This window comes from Anopheles nili, chromosome X (assembly GCF_943737925.1).
Source record: "Anopheles nili chromosome X, idAnoNiliSN_F5_01, whole genome shotgun sequence".
NCBI classification, from domain to species: Eukaryota; Metazoa; Arthropoda; class Insecta; order Diptera; family Culicidae; genus Anopheles; species Anopheles nili.
Genome location: NC_071293.1, coordinates 7,764,010 through 7,783,811, shown reverse-complemented (window position 1 = coordinate 7,783,811; position 19,802 = coordinate 7,764,010). Strand labels below are relative to the sequence as shown.

The 19,802-nt window shown below is 48.8% G+C and overlaps 1 protein-coding gene across 1 annotated transcript; it reads right to left on the bottom strand.

Annotated features, from left to right (window-relative positions):
- Window positions 1-168: 168 nt before the first annotated feature.
- LOC128728612 (frizzled-3) lies at window positions 169-18,603 on the bottom strand. Its single transcript, XM_053822240.1, has 3 exons — window positions 18,376-18,603; window positions 2,886-3,125; window positions 169-2,805 (listed from the first exon to the last, which is right to left on the bottom strand). The coding sequence occupies exons 1-3, from the start codon at window positions 18,601-18,603 to the stop codon at window positions 874-876; spliced, it is 2,400 nt and encodes a 799-aa protein (XP_053678215.1). The 3' UTR covers window positions 169-873.
- Window positions 18,604-19,802: the final 1,199 nt, after the last annotated feature.

Genomic DNA, 19,802 nt, shown 5'->3' with positions numbered 1-19,802 from the left:
CAAACAAACTTACTTATCGTAATTAACTGTGTTACATAACATCAACCCAGCAAAATTTAAATGTATCTTCTTTCTTGGGCAAGGAACAAATTCATTCTTTTTTTATATATTAGCGGTCATTTTGTTCGTTAATTCGTTTTATTGTATGATTTATTATTTCAGTCTCTGACTTCTGATTCGCGCAACATCCACTTAGTATACTCTTTTTACAAATAGCCGTTAGCAACATATAGCTTGTTGCTCTTTAGCAGATATTCATTTTGTTTCTTCTCAAGAAACTATCGCATCTACTGAACCCTTACGCATTCTGTTAGAGTAATTCTCGTTGGCTCCACCTGAACATGTTCCGGCTTGAGTTAGAGTGATTAGAATGATAAGAATGGCCAAATACTGCGCATTCCAGGAAATCAGTTCTTGTATCTCCAAAGGGCACTTGTGATGGTGATGTCAATTCTCTACAATTTATGACGTGGTTGTTTAGGTTTTAGCTTTATTACAACACACCCTTAATGTATGCTTGTGTTGCGTAAGGGCTTTTTAACCAATTTTTCCGCCCGTGGGATTTTTCCCGGGTGCATTAACGATGACGAAGGAAATCTGTACATGTATCACTAGGCTTAGTTGTTAACAAAATTAAATACTACTACTACCTACTCGCCTCTCTGTACAATCGGTTCTCGATGACACTCCATCTCACATTTACTACCGTGACGAACGACAGCAGGAATGAGGACTTGAATGAAAGGACCTTCTTAATGCTATTACGGCGAGTTTAAACGTACATTTCGTAAACACTAGTTAAAGCTTTTCTCACGTGTGCTGGCCCACGAACCTATCTGCCAGCGCCTGGCGCCAGGAAACCCTTATACCCTTCTAGATGCGCGTTATCATCGACATCGGAACAGCTCGAAGGCTACGGTGAACCCGGACTGGCACGTAGCCCCCACCACCGGACGTCCCACCCGAACCCACCGCGTACGGTGAACGTCCCGGTCCGGTCTCTGATCGGTAGGATCCAGGTGACAGATCCGGAGGTGTCCGTAGGGCGATACTCTGCTCCGATAGTGCACCTGCGGCACACGGTCGATAGGAGTAGCAAAACTTCGGAGGCTTGTTCTTCCCCTTGTCGGTAGGTCGACCACCTGCGGAGGCCGATCGGTACGCGTTGTTAGCTCGGGAAGCTCTACTGCTAGATCTCCGATCGGTGGAGGAGTCCTTGTAGCGACCAACGCCACTGAGCAGTGGTCCATCTCGTCTTATGACGGCTGGATCGTCGACTCGCATCGACGAAGGTCGACCTTCCAGCCGGCGGGTATTGGTGGTGACACGCGTGCTACCCTCACTGTTGGTCTTCAACCCACCAGCTCCGATAAGAAGCTGGGAAGGCGCTGGAGGACTTTTCCTCGTGGTTCCTGTGTCACCTTCAGAAGGATGGCGTGACCACAGCCAAACACCAACTAAACCTCCACCGATCAACGTTAGCCCGAGTCGCAACACCGTCGGGAGTAGAGAGAAGCGAGGTCCTGCCGGACATCCCGCTCCATCTCCCGTTGGGCAGGGTTCCTGTACGTGATCGACTCGCTCCAGCATAAGGCAGATGGTAGCAGCTAACGCCGGCAGTAGATAGCAGATGGCGAATATCAGGACACGTCCAAAGACCCGACCCAGATGGGGTGCACGTTGGTTCCAGCAGAGTCGCAATCGAGCGAGGGCAGCTAATGCGAGAGCGACCAGGGCCGCCCCAGCCAGCAGAAGTAAAAGTGCGGGTAGCTCAGTAAAACCTCGAGCCGTGCAAAAGCCGGTCAACTCGAAACGCTGGATGTGGCCACGTAGTAGAGCACCAATCGGGGCGGCAAATGGGACAACCCAAGCTAGCACGTGGAAGAGACCGGACTTGCGTTCGAGAGCCTCACAGGACCACTGTTTGGCCGTGCTCAGGTACCAGCAGAGCCCAAAAATCAGCCACCAGGTGTGAGCGCTCAGCAGCAGGTAGTGCTTGAGGATGTAGTAGGCCAAACACTGCGACGTGATGGAGCAGTCTGAGCGAACTGCTGGGTTGTTGGCAGCAGCAGCGGCGGCAGCAGCGACAGAAGCAGAGCCCACCGGTGAACCAGAAGTGTCGAGTAGCAGCAGTTCAGCGGCAGCAGCGGCCTCTAGCCTGCGAGGACTATGCAGAATAGTGCGCTCAAGATAGCACACACCGAGCAGGTTGTAGCAGAGGGTCATGAACAGGATCGGTCGATCTGGGTACTCGAGTTTGACTGCTCGAGCCCAAAACGAGACGAGAGATGTGAGCGTGAAGATGAAGCATACTGCCGATAGGACGAGTGTCCACGACTCCACCAGCTCCTTCTGTCGCTGGCTGTACAAGGCATCTATGGTAGGTCCACACCGTGGCACACACCGATCGTACTCGAGGCTGTAGTTGGCAGGACACATCACCCGGGTGGTTGGATCAGCACCGTTGGTGTTGGACGAACCTCCTACACCTGGTGGTAGCATCAGCCCCGGACCTGCCAGCAGTATGGAGCTGATCCTATCCGACCAACTAGGTCCGTCGGCTCCTGTCGGAATCATAGAGGCCCCACCACCGGTGTGCTGCAGAAGAGATGTCAGGTTCGAGATGGACCATCTTCCTCCTCCGGTGTTGGTCACCACCGGCTCGATGGAATCGTGAGTGACAGTGCTCGGAGGCGACGAACCAGCAGCACTACTACCTCCACTATTAGTCGCCAATGGCAGGTGGTAGTGTGGATTACCTCCGTGATGGTGATGCTCCACACTTCCCGTTGCATCTGACGGCACCTGCAGGATGGAGCAAGAAAAGAAAGCTCTGAAACATTAGCAAAATCTCCATCAGACCACACCACGTAATGGTACGTTACCTGCATACACAACCCGTGCTTTTCGGGCTGAGGAAGAGCTCGACAGTCAAGATAGGCTGGCCAGAGTTTGCTGTGGGGAGGTTCACTGAAACAATCTCGCCGTACCTGTTCGCACAGGGAGCGACACGGGTGGACGGGACGTGGAGCCATCGGTGAGCAGAGTGGGAAGAGTGATGAGCAGAACAGGAACAATGCCTGCTTGGAACAACCGGAATCGATGATCGGCCGCAGTGAGGTGATCTGCAAGTAGATATGACAGATGATGAAGCGTTAGAACGATCACATGGCGAATGGTTTTAAAAGATGTCAGTAGAGATAGATCCATGGCGCAACGAGTGAGTGTTCGTCACTTCTCCAATCTTCTTAGTTATATGATCTACAGGTGGATATGGCAGATGGTAGAGCTTCAGAACGTTTGCAGGAAGAATGCAGCCATAAGACGGTACTAAAGCTAAATTACCGGAAGTACCGGAAGATCATCGATTGTACGTGAGAGCATCCATCCCAGCAGCAGTTTCATTGCTGCTATTGGTGCGGCCTATAAAAGGGACGTTTCAATGTGAAATAGCCGCCATTTATTAGCTCCATTAGACGGCGTATTAGGTCAGCATAGCTGTTAAACTCTCGCTCATGGTGATGTGACACGAATTCATAAATTAATACGGCGCCATTCCGACTAGTCTTCCTACCATTGCATGGTGCAGTTGACAGTTACAAGCAAAACTCACCGCTGTCACTGACGAACGGGGGGACTGTCCTTTTTTTTTTGGGGGAGCATTCTAATGGCGGCGCACACGTACGAACCTGATCTACACACCCTAACCTGGCTAGACGTTGTGGTGGTCGAGAAACGCCGCAATCTTTCCTCTCTATCTGTCTTTTTATAATGCGCACGCCACGAACGGTGGAGAATGATGTATTATAATAATGCTATTACACCCTGCCCCTGGTACCCCAACATCCTCCCTTAAGGTCTGGCTCGATCACTCCTGAGCACATCTTAATGCTCGCTGTTCCCGACCTGCGTCTTTCTTCCCTGACCACCCCACCCCGCCATCAACCGACAAAGGAAAGAGACGGCATCCCAGAAGCCAGATCTTGCCTGGTGCGATTGTAATATGCCAGGCAGCGTGTGTATCTCTCTCTCTCTCTCTCTCTCGCGCGCTTTTTCTCGTTCTCGCTTCGCCTTCTTCCATCGTGCCGGCGAGACCGTGTCTGATGCTGGTACAGCGGCGGCAAGGTTCTTTCATCTTGGTTCCATCATTCCCTTCGGTATATTCCCTTCCCAATCCCCAGTCTCCTCGTACCGCTTCCTTGACGGAGTGGTTGTCCGCTCCTCCCGCCCATCCTTTCGAACCCGTTCCGCACGCGCGAATGGAGTGGAATTTTAAACATTGACCCGTGGTATAATCCTCCTTCACCCACCACCGCTCGTCCCTTGATAGGCAGGAGGGGGGGGGGGAGGGGTAGAGGGGGAAGGGGAAGAAGGGGAGGGATTTTCTCGAGGAAAAACCTGTCACGGGAAGGCTAGCGGCGAGAGGCTTTTTTTTGTGGGGGAGCGGAACACAAAAACAGACTGCTTCAATCAAAGATTGGGAGCTCTTGTGGGAGCTATCTGAAAGGTTTATCTTGCTAAATAACTGTGTACCAGGAGGTTGGAATACTCCAAACCCGCTAGAGTACTCTAAAAGTTGCCAAACTGTAATGAACATTTGCGCAAATTGTGGTTCCGAAGGTCTTGAATAATGTAATCCTTGGAGATCAATGACTTTTAGACATAGACCCGTTTCAGACCCAGAATGTCCAAATCGGCTTTTCTCAGGATCAAACACATCCCCCGTTTTTTTTTCGCCAGTGACTTAAGAACCTCGAGGAGAGAGAGAGAGAGAGAGAGAGAGAGATAAAGAGACATAGCAGCTGCCTCAGTCCAACACGCCAGTTTGGCTATATCCGTGTCAGATAACTCGCAGGACCTGCGTGTCCACGTTGTGGAAGAATCGAGTCAATCCGATTATCGATCCCTTACCCGCTTCCACCCGCGGTGGGTTTCCTTTCGGTGTCAATTCGTTCCGCCCCTGCCTCGGGTCGTCGTCACCCCGTCACACCGCTCGCCTTACATTCTTCTGCACGCGGCACCAAACGTGCCTACATAACCTCAACTTCCATCGGCGATCGACGATCGAACATTCGAACGCCGCCACCATCGTCGTCTTCGTCACGGCTGCATGCTTCCCTTTTAGATGCTGATCGCGGTGTAATGATGATGAGATGATGGTCTATTAAGTTCAATTATTATAACACCCAACCTCCCCCGGTCGGTAGGATGTCCGGGGGTCTCTGCGCCAACCGGTTTTCCCGCGGCTTGCGATCGCCCCCTTTTGCCCTTTTTTTGTTGTTGTCTGCTCTTTTACGTGCTCAACCGTCGGGGTTCTCTGTTTTGTGGCTTTTTGCTTTTGACTTTACATTCCTCCCGGGGCTCCGAAGATGCCGGTGTTCTCTTCTTCATCGCTCGACCGTTCTTCATCGGTGTACTGCCGCCTGAATGGCCCCGCAGAGAAAGATGAAAGAGATAAAATAATGATCTTACATCGCTTCCACCCATTTTATGCTTTTGCTCGGCCTTTCCCCTCCGTCGCTTTTATGCTGCGCTACCCCCGGAGATGAGACGAGATCAGGGCGAAGCTGTTCGCAGGTGATCCGGTGAGGAGCATACGTGAGGGGGTTTTGGCATGGGGGAGGGAGGGGGGGGGAGCGATTAATTCTGGCCAAGAGGTTATTTTCTCGCCCCTTCTAAAGGGGGGTTGTCGATTCGTTTCAGCTCTCTCTTTCTCTCTCTATCTCTTTCTCGTTCTTCATTTTTGCATTGTCAAGACGCTCGGGGAAGACTTAAAAACCCTCCACAATGGCTTATTTCTTAGCGATCACCGTTTTTTTGTTAGGTTCTTGGCGAGTAACAAAAAAAAAGAAGAGAGTAACTCCTTTAATCAATGCGCCTTGGCCGCTTCTAGCGCACCTCCAGATTCATTACCTTCTTGATCAGTCGATCATCGGTGGGCTAAATTTAAGGCTGACTGTGACGGACCGGCGTCAGAAGGGTGCGTTTGAATGACGTGAAAAACAATTAATACAACGAACGGCAGGCGAGCGAAAAAAGAAAAAAAAAAGATTAGCTAACGGCAGGTAAAAGGTACTGTCGAACCTGAAGAAGGACGATGCTCGGGGCGTTTTTTAGAGCGTTCAATGTTTCGTGGAATCGACTGATGGTCGGTATGATGCATTGGCATTTCCGCTACGTTAAATATCTACGCGACTTCTAGAGATTTGAGAGCATTCGAGAATTTCCAAACCAAAGCTGGAGGCTCGCCAAATAATTGGAGACGATGTCAAACTATTTCTGAAGCTCTTCCACAGCATATTATTTGCACCGCAGCCCGCGGCGGTTTCGGAAACGAATTAAAGCATAATCTTCAGTGATTTCGTGACCACTTTGTAGTTTAATTAAAACCATCTCCAGCATGCCCTCCTCCTCGAGGGAATATGCACTTTTTCCTGAAACCTTCCCGGCCAGCCTTTGGCGGTCTTTTTCAACCCCAGCTAAAATGCACCCCATTCGTTCTCCCTTTTATGAGTCCACCCCGACAGACAAATGTCCAGCGTGTGTGTGTGTGTGCATGTTTTTTTGATGCCAGGAAGCAGCCCGAAAACGGGGAAATCAAAAATAAAGAAAAAAAGAACGGCTCACACACACGCACGTGCAGTAATCTTATCAGCAATAGTATGGTTTTCCATTAGTTGGGTGCCTCGCGGTTTCTCTCATCTTTTCATTACCTGCCGTGTACCTCAGCCCATCCATTCGCTACACCCTCCGGTGGCCTCTAGCTGGGTTGGGAAGGGTTTTTGTCGCAAAGGAAGCCCGGGATGTCCCACAAGTTGGCAGGAGTGAGCGATCCAGTTGGAACCCCACTTAACATACCACTAGCGCGCCCGACGATGTAGGCAAAAAGCGCAGAGCACGCGTAGTGGCTCTATCTCTCCAATTAATTCCATACCCCAGGGGAAGAAGGCGAAAAGCAAAAAAAAGGAAAAGGAAACGAAATGCTATATTAAAGAAAAACGGAACCCTAATGGAGGCGGCCACTTGGGCTTCGGGTGCGATAACTGGTGTGCCTGGCTGGCTTGTGGTGATCGTCGTTGCCGTCCACGAGTCGGTGTTTAGCATATTTAGCAGCTCAGTGATGATCGGCTTCCAAAAGGCCGCATGTTACGTCAAAGACCAGCCTCACCGTCAAAAGCGACTCACGCTAGTCTTCCGATACGTTAAGGTTCAATGGCAAACCCGAAACGTCTGTTCGTTCGGGATGTTGGTACCTGCTGTTGGTACCTGCAGCGCCACTTCACACCGTGATCGAGAGAGAATGACAGCGGGTGATCTAGCGAAGTGTCAGAAATTGCGCATCCACCACGTTTCGCTTTGCCGTAGGCTACACAAAAATTGGAAGCTAAACTTTTCTGGTAGCGTATTACGTTGTTTCTCTACTTTTTTGTTTTTTCTCTCACCCCCAGAATAGCTGCAGATCAAAGGCAATGAAACGCTCCAAAATTCGACCTTTTGGCGCGCTCGGGCTTTGATCTCTCGCAGTTGGTGTGAAGTGCTGTGAGATCGTATCTCTCGACCATCAGGGACAGGAACGCGCGCGCGCTAGAAAGAGACGGCAAAGCACGAAAAAGACACACGAAGAACACGAAAGGTGGCTTACGCCGACGAAGAGCCGAATTAAAAAAGGGGGGGCTCATACGAACTCCCCCACTAGCTGAGTGCCGAACTCAAGAGTCGAGTTAGCCCCCAGTTCGACACATAAATTAATTCGATCGTGAATCAATGCCTGTTGCTGATGGTTGTGGTTTTTTTTTTTCGTTGTTCTTCCTATCCTCCTCCAGCAGCACTTACGGTGCGCGGTGGAAAGCTTCACACACCCCCACTCTTCCTGCAACTTGAGGGTGTACTTCTCTCTCTTCCGTGGTGGCGACCGTTTCTGCCCCCCCCCCCCCCCCCTCATCACTTTCAGGGCGGCGCACTTCGGGGTCTTATCTTGCGCGCATCGAAGGCGAACCTCGAAAAGCACTCTCTCTAATCTAACCGGTCGAAGAAGGCCTAGCGCCGGTTGTGTGTCGGTCTCAGCTGCCTACTCGCTGTCTGTCCCCATCTTCCCAGCACTGGTTGTCTTTTGTGTAACACAAAAGAGCCATTTTTTGCCGCCTTTTTGGAGGCTTAGAGCATCCTGCTTTAGCAGCTGTATTCGACGGCAGACGTCACTGTGCGGGCGTGTTATTCCGCACACCCAGAAGCAGAATAACAGCCCGTGCCACCACGAACGATTCTTTGAAAGTTTGACGCCATCTGTAGCGTGGCGGCGATTGAACTACATGTGCTATAGCTCGCAAATCTTTGATCAAATGTTTTCACACCCACAACGCTCGCTAGGCAGTGGAGCACTCGATTCGGAGTGCTCAACGCTTCAAAGAGCGCAATCGCCGCCTTCTGAGACCATGCTCGATGCTGCAGCTCAAAGGGATCGAGAAAACCCCCGACGTACGCTGTTTATTTGTTCTCCCTCCCCCCAGTGGATGAGAGGGGTACTTTTCTTTTCCTCTACGGTTGCTTTTGAGTAGTACAAACAATTATCGCCGAACGGTCAAACGGACTTCTGCTGCCGGCTGGGGGCATCATCTTTTCTCGTTCAACTTTTTTTTTCGCCTCCCCAGATTTCGAACCCGCTCCGGGAGTGAAGGGGGGGGGGGGTGAGAGTGTGGATGCTGGGACTCTGACCGATTCTCTGGTCGAAAGATAATTAGCGACGGAACACGCTGGAGGGCCGAAAAAATAAAAAGAATGCCAGAAGAACGGAGAATTAAACGTTGCGCAAATGCCATCACACCAAAAAGGGCCGCAGAAGAGGAGCAAGGGCGAGAGAAGGGGGGGGGGGTGTACGTTCGGTGGCGGTACGATCCGTTTGATCTGTCTGTCCACCGAACCCTGGAAGGTGAGGTAGGAGGAGGCTCCCCTCTCAGCTACCCACCCAACACGTGTTCCCGCTAGGGGGCGCTTTTAATGGACGAAGAAGTGACTTTGGGGCGGCAGGAGACCCTTTTTCATCAGTCTTCTCGCTGGGCGATGTGAACCAGATCCCCTCCACCCCCCACCCGATCTCCCCACTTCCTCTTCCTTCACTACCCCTTCTACCTCTACGAATATCGCAGCAACAAAAAAAAAAGGAAATGCTTCTCGCATTCAGGAAACCGTTCAGCTGTCAAATCGATGAGTGTCATACATCGGTGGGGACTCTTGAGGTTCCCAAAGGGCGACATGTCTGTGTGTGTGTGTGTGTGTGTGAGAAAATGCAACCATGTATTTTGTGGGGCTCATTCCGGTCCATTCGCAACCTTTCGCATTATTTTGTAAATGCTTTTATTTGAGCTAATTGCGAGCGCAGCAATTTCTCTGTGTCGTTAATTACGGTACTTTGGGACCTATTAAATGTCGAACTCAAGTCGACAATTAATTTCTCTACGCTTTGTCGAGCGGGGCAGTTTTGATGGGCTATGTAACGCGTCAGAGTGGTGCATGTAAGCTAAATCTTACATTCAGATGATCATCTTGATAAAATTAGAAGATCATCTAAAATCATCCCCAAGAGTTCGAAGATCATCCGGAATAATAGCTATACATACCTAAGAAACTATGATAGAAGTGAATTATATTACGGATCAATTCCGAGACACTTTCATTAGAGTCGACCCTCTCAAACCCAGTAGAATACAGTAGTTCAATAAAAGATCAATTAAAATCCAACTTCCCGATCAACTTTAGCCTCTAAGTTTGCCTCGAGTAACGCGCTTAGAGTGCCCTTGCCACCCGGTTTGGGGACACCTGATATCAACCCCTTTGGTTAGCGGTTTTCCCCAAACCATTTCCCGACAGTTTTCCCTTCGCATACAGCGATCGCAACGCAGTCACAATGCGCGCGCACTCGCCGGAAGATCATAAAAGAAACAACAGCAATCGAGCTCACGAGTTTGTCTGGAAACCCCTCGCGAAAGGGCGTAGGACGAAGGGACGAAAAGGAGAACAACATTATCATTATTACTCCCCCCCCTCCCCCTCCCCCCCTTCCCCTCCCTGCTCTTCCTTCTTCCCAACCCTTTCCAAGGGGGAGGATCGCTGCTGCATCATCTTCGACATCACGCTGTGGATTTCTTCAGTTTTTTTTGTTTTGCGCCTCTGCGTGGTGTGTGTGTGTTTTTTTTTCGGGACTTTCCAGCCCACTCCTTGCTCAGCTCGGTGATCCTTCCATTGGGGGGTAGGAAGTGGGAGATGGAGGGGAACGCGAAGAAGGGGAGAGTTTCGCTCGAAGCTCAACCCAGCACTTTGTAATGGGGTGAATAAAACCGAGACGCTACAAAGCATTCCGCCGGATTCGCTTCAGGACCGTGGATCTTGGAGTAGAAGAAAATCAAACGAAAGCGCAAAAGAGAGCGAGAGGGAGAGAGAGAGAGAGAGAGAGAGCGAGAGGGAGAGAGAGAGAGAGAGCTCATGCCAGAAGAGAAGGGCTAAGTGAAGAAGGAAAATAACCATCGGCAGCATTCGTACGGGCAGCATAAAAACAACATAATAATAAAGGAACGCTCGGTTTGGCTCGCATCTCGTCCGTGGCCTCGCAATTGCTGCAGGAAAGCGCGCGAACCATTAGAAAGAAAAGCGAAGCCCCCAGCTGGAATGTACGCCGGGCGGCAAACGCGCTGGCCCACCGAAGAATGGTGACGTAAAAGGGGTGACCCTTTGGAGGCTGGACGCCATTGCTAGAGGGCGCGCACAGAAGGCAAAGAATATGGCCGCCCGGGTGCATCCCAAGGACAGGTGGATGCGAAACGGGCATGCCGAAATGTTCCACCGCCGGTCTTTGACGGCTCTGCGCAAAAGTGCACGGAAATACACACACACACGCGCGCACACATACACACATTTGTGGCGTGTGCACGAGGCATGGAGCAAAGCGGCACGATCGCTAAAGTGCCAAGTAAACCATTCCCTTGTAATGCTGCCGGCGCTCTTGGATTTTGGGACGTTTTTGGAAGGAAAAAGGACAAAACTTGGGTTTGCCAAAATGTCCAGCCATGGCGGATGGGTTGCTAAAACAGCCAGCAAATGTTTCATGCACGATCGAATAATGCCGCTGTATTTCAACGTGGAATAACCGAGGAGATGTTGCAGCATAAGAAGTAATTCACCTCCAGAGTTGAAGATATCTCGAGGTTCTTGGGTAACGAGTACATTTCCACAATTGTTACTACGGACGATACTTAGTACGATAACTTCTTGACGGTTTTTGGCAGCCAATATTTACAAAATAGATTGATTTCTAAAGTTCCACAAATTGCTTATTTTAAAACGTGATATTTCTTTAAGAGCACCAGCGAGATCGAATTTATGAGAAAAATATTTTTTTCATGACAATTTTGATGCTTGGTAGAATTATTGATACTTCAAAAAAGTACAGAAATTATTGATAATGCAATGGCTTCAAGAATGCATATGTTCTCCAAGATTGAAAAAAAATATAATTTATAATTTTATAAAAGATCCTTGAGTATAAAGAGCTTCAAGGCATAGGCCATTAGTCTTTCCTTACGTATCCGTTTAGATGGGTCGTTTATGAGGTACATAAATGGGAACTAAAATGTTTTAATCATATAACGATAGATACGGTTATACATAGCAGATGGGAGATGCGATAAGTTAGTCTGAAATTAGGAATTGAGCTAGTTTTAGTACCTCAAGTCCCAAGTCCCGATATCAATTCATACATAACACCTAAAGGTATAAAGAAACTGAAGGCTTACAGTTGAAATGCTACCTCCACGCATATCCTTATGCTTTTCTTCGATGTGGTAAAAAAAACCCCTCACAAAAAACCTTCCAAATACAAACCTTAATATCACTGCAACAAAATCGCCCTCTCAACATTCATTATTGCCACTTGCGGTCACGATCCAGCACCATAGTGCACACTCGACCCTCCTTCCTGGCTCGATATACCGAGACAGTGAGGGCTGAAGGGGGTTGTGGGGTGGGGGGGGTCTGCGGGAAGCCGGTAAAAGGTAAGCAATTTGCGAACGCCCCGTGAAGGGTAGCTCAAGAGTGTGGGAGGGGGGGGGGGGATCGTGAGGGGAAAAGCAGGGGGTAGCAGAAGAGGGTGGAGGGCATCAAAAGATCAAAGCGTGGAAACCGCCGCTCCGGCACATTTTCCCCCAACAACTCGCTCGCTCTCTCTCTCTCTCTCTCTCTCGCACACATGCATGCACTCGTCTCGTATCCTGACGGGCACGGTTGCAGGGTGCGTGAGCGAGACAGCAGAACTTGAGCGAACCGCGGCAAAGATGCCGGTTTTTCAACCGTCCTTTCCTTCTCCGCCGGTTCGACAGGCCGGGAATTTTTCCCTTGATGTGGAGAGGAGCAGGAAAAGGTGATCGGCCGATCGCACGTGAGCGTGTGTGTGTGTGTGTGTTCTAGATGGCGTCACGGATCACGGAGGGTTTCGCGCGCGCGCGCGCCATCTTGCTCTCTCTTTCTCTCTCTCTTTCCGTCTCTCGTCGACAGTTTGTGCCGATTTTTCTGGCGGATTTGCTTCACTTTTTTTCGGTTCGCAACAACTTCACTCCCCCCGACGACGCAAAAAAGGGTTTGATCTTCCTTTCCCCCTTTCCGCACACGCAGCACCCCCGCGGCTGTACGAAGCGGCACAGGGCGAGTGATATCGGTTGCGCCAGAAATACGTTTACGACCCCGCCTTGTGCGCTTGAGCGCTCACGCCGGCCGGGCGGTATCGGGCGAATGTTGCTTTATTGTGTTTACCTAAGCCTTCACAATCTTTTTACACACGCGTGATTTATGCATTACAGCTAGGGAAGGAAGAGGGTCGGGAGGGGGTTGCGAAGGAGGGGGAGGGGGTATTTCCCCCCGCCCCCCAAACACACCGCTTGCCGTGATTTTCAAAACAAAACCCCTTCAAAAAAATGAGTAGAAAAACAAACGCCAGATTGAATCCAGCGGCTTGGAATTGTGTGATTAGATTTTCGAACGCTTCTATTTCAAAATGTTATGCCTAACCTATTGAATGTAGTTCCTTTTTTGAGCGATGAAACCACTTTCGGTGGAGTTTGATGCAGAATAAGCTGCACCGAATACATTGGAAGGTGTTGGAGTACTTTTGAAATTTACTATACGACGAAGAAACAGTCATAAAATGGGCAAGCTGTGTCGTAATATTGCTCTAATAGTGAAATCAGAATCAGCTGCATGCAGATAAACATTGGATTTAATGTATATTTCTCAAACGGCTGTAAATTTAGCACGGCCATGACATTGTCCAATCGTGTTTATATTACTACCGATAACTTTTATTACACAAATCATCCCCGAAAACGTGCCCTTTTACGTACCGCATATGTTAAAAGAGCGTGAATAAGGTCGTTAAATAAGGCGGGAAGCAAAAAAAAAGGAGCCATTCGATTGCCATTTGTGTGTCAACCGAACCGAGTCATCCCCCTTTGTCGGTACCGATGCCGACCGTTGGAGCAACGCTTGAATTGTGAAAAATGGCGTGCCAGCAAGAAGAGAAGAAGCACACGAGCCCGAAGAGGTAAACATATGCCCGCCACCCTTCGCCAGCACTCTCCCCTTCTCCTAAAACACACCAAATAAAAAGGCACAAAATCGAAGCACAAATCAAACGGTGCGAGTCCTCCGTCGCGGGTGATAAGATAGCGAATGGCGTCCGCGGGGATTTTGCGAGCGGCTCTTGGTAGTGGGTTGCCGAGGTGACGAGGAAGCTGGCAGTGAAGTTTGAGGCACAGATTTTGCGCGCCAACAGGGAATGGCACCTTCGAGTGGCGATCTTAGCCGGCTTAGTATCCTCGAGGTTCGTGAGCGTTATTTGCGCTCTTCTGCCTATGTCACCTCCCAGAGTCAATGTTTGTGGTCAACATGCTCGGGAAGTTGCGTCTTTTATGGCTGAATCTTGGATCTAAACCCAAGAACCGGGTTGATTGAGCATTGAAGGCGAGTTCCCAAAGTTCTTGTTTAACAAACTCTAAACGAGTCACTTGATGCGTATCCAAAACAGCTCCAAAAATGAAGTTATCTTCCTGTTACAACGTTACGATTGTGAACCCAACATGGCGGCTTGGTTCTTCAGACCGAAACAAAACCAGACTAACGTTCTTTTACTCTCTAAATGGCGCGAATTCTTAAGAAGTTCCCATTAGAGAGACCGGCATTGTGCGCGCGGGCGGATCAAACTTATCCGTCCACTGGTGCTAAGAGGTGTGAAAATTCACGCCAATCGTGCTTTCACATCCGCTGACCCTAAGTGCTCACCGTTCCCTGGACACCGGGACACCGTGTTCTATTACACCGGCGTCTTCCCGGCCAGGATTGCCGCTTGCAATAAGGAGTGTGAAAAGTAACAACTGCAAACAACTCAAGACGCCCCGAGATGTCTGAAGATGGCCCGCGCGATCTGTCCTTCTGCCTTCAGAAGGTCTGTGGACTGAGTCTTGCAGACTCCAGCATCGCGAGATCCCGGCACGTTTGATGTTTGGGAATCGAACATCTTACGAAAGGAAGTAGGTGGGGGGGGGGGGGAAAAGGGATGTCGATGTCCCACAGCAGATCCAACCTGCGCTGGCATCGGCCATTAAATATTGGTGCTGATTAGCGCTAATTTTTCGACCGACATTTCCCGCGCACAGAAAACACACACGATCAGTTGCAGGAGTTGTTTGTGCCGGCTCGAGAAGGTGCTAACTGAGCGGCAAACAAACCCGTTTGCCAGGGGTTTTGCCACGGATGCCAGGGTTGTAAGCCGCTTACAGGCGATCGGGCAGCCCCAAAAGGCCGGCTTCATCGCAGCGCACATGTGAAATTTCGCGGCCCCATCCTAATCCGTGCCGGGTGAGCAGCAGGGCGAAACATGCCATCGAGAAAAGCGCCCGCACCCGTAAAAGATGGCGGTGAAAAACCCCGCTGGACGGGAGGCGGAACAGCGAGAGCACGCGGAAAAGGGGGTTGAGAAAAATGTATGTAAAGTGGAATTTAATATCGTCGTTCGAACCCCCGGCTTAATCGCGACCATAAAATTAGGTTTATGATTTCGCCGCACCGAAAAGGCGGCGGCGCTGGTGATAAACAACGGCATTAACATCACTATCAGGCGGGCCGTGCAACAAAGGGTTGTGGAGGGTGGGAATGGGGGTTGAAGGGAGGGAAAATCACAGACCCCTTTCGCGAGGGAAGGGTTGCGCGAGGTTATGCTTGGACCGGAACCGATTGCTCATGCCGGCGAGACGTAGAATCGGGCCATTACGCACACACCGTTACCATGGACGGGTTAAAGAGAGAGAGAGAGAGAGAGAGAGAGAGAGAGAGAGTAAAGAGCACACTTCAGGTGCGCGCACACACCTTCTTCGCCACCGCTCTAACGAACGTTAATGATTTCGTTTGATCTTCGCCGCCATTTTTCCCCCTCCTGCACTCTCCTCGTGGAAGGGGGGGAGGTGCAGGGGTGTAGGGTGTGGTCCGCAAGGGAAGAGGGACCGATGCATGGTCGATAAAAATGGGAACCAGCGGGTGCTGGCGGATCGGAAGCGAAGGAAATATAATTTGAGGTTTGTGGCAGATGGAGGAACACGCTAACAAAAAAAAAGAAAGAAAGAACTATATATAAACGAAAGCAGCATAAATAAATCTGCCGGCAAGAAGGGGAACAGACGAGGAGAAATAAAAGGCGAAGGGAAATCGAGAGAGCATAGTAAATGTCGGAAAATATGGACCACCGCGTGCCCGGGCCGGGCGATAAAGGCTGGGTGGTGTTGTGAACTTGGACGTATATCGAATCGAACTACTTCGAATGATTGGTGAGGTTGAGCTCTGACGGAAGCGTACTGGAGGTCGTAGAATTTTTGCCATATCCGTGTTTGATGTATCGATCCTGATCTAAACTCTCCACAAAGAATTTTTTGTAGATCATGTTCTTGGTCAATTGCATCATTTTCTGACGTCAAATATACCATCAAAGTGAAGACTGATCTAATTTGTAAGAATAAAAAAACACGAAGATCATCAATCTCAATTTAACATAGGTTTCCCCATGGATGGCTTTTGAGTGTACTATTAGAAGGTTGTCGATAAATTGGAAAAATATTTTCACTATTAAAACGAGCCATAAATCCAACACATCTCGTTAATAGTGTCATAAAGTTTTTTTGCAGTAGCTAAAATCCCAAATTTAGATCTTTACGGGGGGGGTTCCCTTCAACTTCTAGGTTAATAAAACGTATCTAGGTGTGTTAAATCGTCAGTGGGCTATGGATTTTATATCCTTTCGGAACATCGCGAAATTAACACAGGATTTAAGTATATTCATTAAAACCCGGGCCAGGATTATTTGTGCCTTTTAGTGGAGTCAACGCCAAGAGATTCTGAGCATGAGAATCGAAGTAATAACCGTACCAGATAATGATGTCCAAACTGAGTGAGTATAAAAACCCGTCCTAGCGGATTATTAAACCCCGAAGGATACTGGTTGCACGTCGTTAAGTGAGCACCATTCCCGCTATTAAAAAGTATTTAATTAGCCTGCCCGGATCGCCACCAGTCACCAGCGATTAAGACATCTTCCCTTCGGTAGTTGGTGGGTTCCAAGAATCGAGTATCAACTCCCTCGCACGTACGCACGCTCGCTCAACGCCCTCCTCTGATGGAGCGATGGAGTTAACTCGATTACGATCGCGCCTCATCAGACCGTTGGTGACATTTAATTGGCAGCTCGAATGGGGTTCTTCCTTACCAGGTCGCTTTCCAGCCAGCTGCCGTTCGAATTGGCGGCGATATTGAGTATAAAAATAAATAAAATTAAACAGTAGCCCTTCCGCGGGAATGTGAGCGGGAAATTGCTTATGCTAACCGGTGCATTAAAGTTTCGCGAGTTTGCCTTCATTAGCGGCAGGTAGTCCCCGGGGGGAGGGCGGGGGTTCTGGAAGGGGGATTTAAGGAGCTTTATTTTATTGACCTGCGAGGAGGCTCGTGCCCCGTCGCCATTGGGTTCGTTTTTCGTTTTTTGCCCACCGGCGGGGGACAAGTTTCCATCTCGGGGCATATTAGTCCACGTACACGGCACCTCTGTCCCGATTAGTGCGCTTTAATCGGGGAACTGGTTTGCGAGCCCGGTGGCTGCAGTTGCTGCCTGATTCTAGATGTTCCCCCGCGTTTTGGGCTCTTCAGCTGCGCACCATTTTGCAGCTCATTCCGGCTTCCGGCCGGGTCCATTAGGGTGTGGAGCTGATTTGGGAAGCCGGATTTAGCTGCGTCGTGGAGACTGGGACGTTTCGCCGACCTGAGCGGGTCTTCCTGAGCTATCCCGTTTTTTTTCGGGGAAAAGAAAAGGTGTCAAAAAGGTCCATTACTGCCTCCGCAAAGGTTGCGTTATTGAACAGTGATTTATTTTCCAACCCCATAACCCAGCGGCTTTGTGGCGAACGGGGTACTTTTAAAGGTGCGACTTTCAAAAAGCTGCTTCTCCACTGGCTGAAGCTAGCGGTTTGGAAGTGCATGACGTCGCGCTTGGCTCCATAAAACAATTCTGGCAGCGAATTGCCGTCGGAGAAGGCATAAATGGAGGTGTTATCAGGGTAATTTGGGGAAATGACCGCATGATTATTCGCACATTGACGGCAGAAGAGAACGGCGCGTTGTATGCAAATAACGTGAAACGTCAGTAAGAGCTACCAACGCTCAATGGAGCGCCAACGTGTCGTTGATGTGGAATATGTTCGACAATTAACACCCGCTGTGCATTTTTTTTATACCAGTGAACGCCGGTTACAAGATGTGAGGATCATACCGCCATGGAGAGGCGATTATCGTTTTTATTCTTTGTCCTTAAAGTATCTTTAAAGCCGTGTCGACATATGTCGGAAAACGTAGGCGCAAAGACATAAAAGGAGATCTGTGCAACGAAACGGTACATCTTCACCGCTGTTTGCATGATTTATCGATGCAAATTATGCAAAGTGGGAAGTGTCTGAAGTAACAGGTCATAACGCAATTAACATCTCAAGTCTAGACAGCGTCATGTGGGCACCCGACACGATCTCAATCATTATTGCAGTGTTATTGCATTAAATAATGGAGGACAACTGTCAGCTTTCAGAGTGCTCATTTGGATGTAGCATTTAGAGGTTGTGTAGGGGTATACAACTACCACATTCGACTTTATAGATTAACAGTTGAAAAATAAATATTCGAGCATTAAATCCAACTCCTTGTTGGCACGTCCTGTGATAGGTGTTCGGCCAGGTTGATTGCATGACGTATTTGATTGGTGCGGGCTATTCTGAGCTGTGGATCCTTATGAGGTACAAGTGCTCAACTTACCAGTCGTTCCGCGTCAAGCCACGTCCGTACCTGACCGGTCGCCATTGAGGAGGAAGCAGACGCAGATGAATTGACACCGCCACCAGCCTGTGGCGCACCATGCGCCAGATATTGAAGGGCAGTTTCCGGTGCTGACGCGATCGTCATCTCATACACCAGATTCTGACAGGCACTGACCATTATGCGCTCACAGCGCAACTCCTCACCGGTCACTCCGCACATCACCATCACGAGGGTCGCCACCAGAAGTGGCAACATTTCGAGCCGACAACTAACGATCGCGGGGAGGAGAATGTGAATTCTGCTGTTTCTCTTTTTTTTTTGTGTTGCTTTATCTCTTCCCTTCGAAGGGATTCCACCTAGCGGGCACTTCCGGCACAGGAACACCGGCGCCCGGGTCCAGACATCTCGCGATGTTCACCACGACGACTCCTCACACATCACAACACTGTACAGGACGTTTCGACCTATATCACTCGCGGTTCGCGATCTTGTTCGTTCGTCTTCAAACGGACACACGGGTTTACAAAAAAAAAACACGGGAATCAACACGCGAGTTTCCGGTCTCGAGATGCAGGTAACACGCAACGACGACGTTCTGAGCCGTCCGTACGACGCGCTAGGCTGCTTGTGAAAGAATCATGCGCTTGAACCGGTGTACGTTGTCTATATAGATGACGGGATCGCCGGTTTCGGACGCCCGAACGAGGCACTATAGGAATTCGCTGTAATTAAAGTGGTTGGTGGATGTTTTGGGAGATGATGAAATGGAAACTGTTTTGGTAGAGTTGGTGTTTTTCCTTTAAATAGGAAAAACAAATTCATATAAAGAAATCATTATTTGTTAAACTTATCATATGAACTATTAAAAAATTATATTATATTTTAAAAAATAACAAATTATATTATTTATTTATAATATTTTACTACTTTGTTTAGCACAACTGTGACTTTTTTTAACTACTTTTTGGCAATACTATAAGAAATACTATCTGCAAAGAACAATTAAACACTAAAAAACACAGGAATTCAATTGTTTTAAAATGGAAACAGCTATCTAAAAATTGAACAAAATATCAAAGGATGTATACCGGGACTGTGGAAACTGGAATTGAAATATCTTAATTATAAAAACAATTTTAAGCATCAATGATATTAAATAGGTTTTTTCGTGATGATTATTTTAATACATGTTTTAATTTATATGCTCCTTACATAAGTATGTTGAAACAATTATAAAACAATTTAATTAAAATTAAACTAAAACGTAACGTTAAAGCATACTTATGCATTATTTCTTGACTGAAATGAGCATGGATTTAACATGAAAATGAAAACGTCATACTGTTTATATCGTCTTCGCCCATTGTGCTGCGCAATGGCCGAGCGCGCGAAGATCGTAAAATGAACTAAAGTGAACAGCGTGA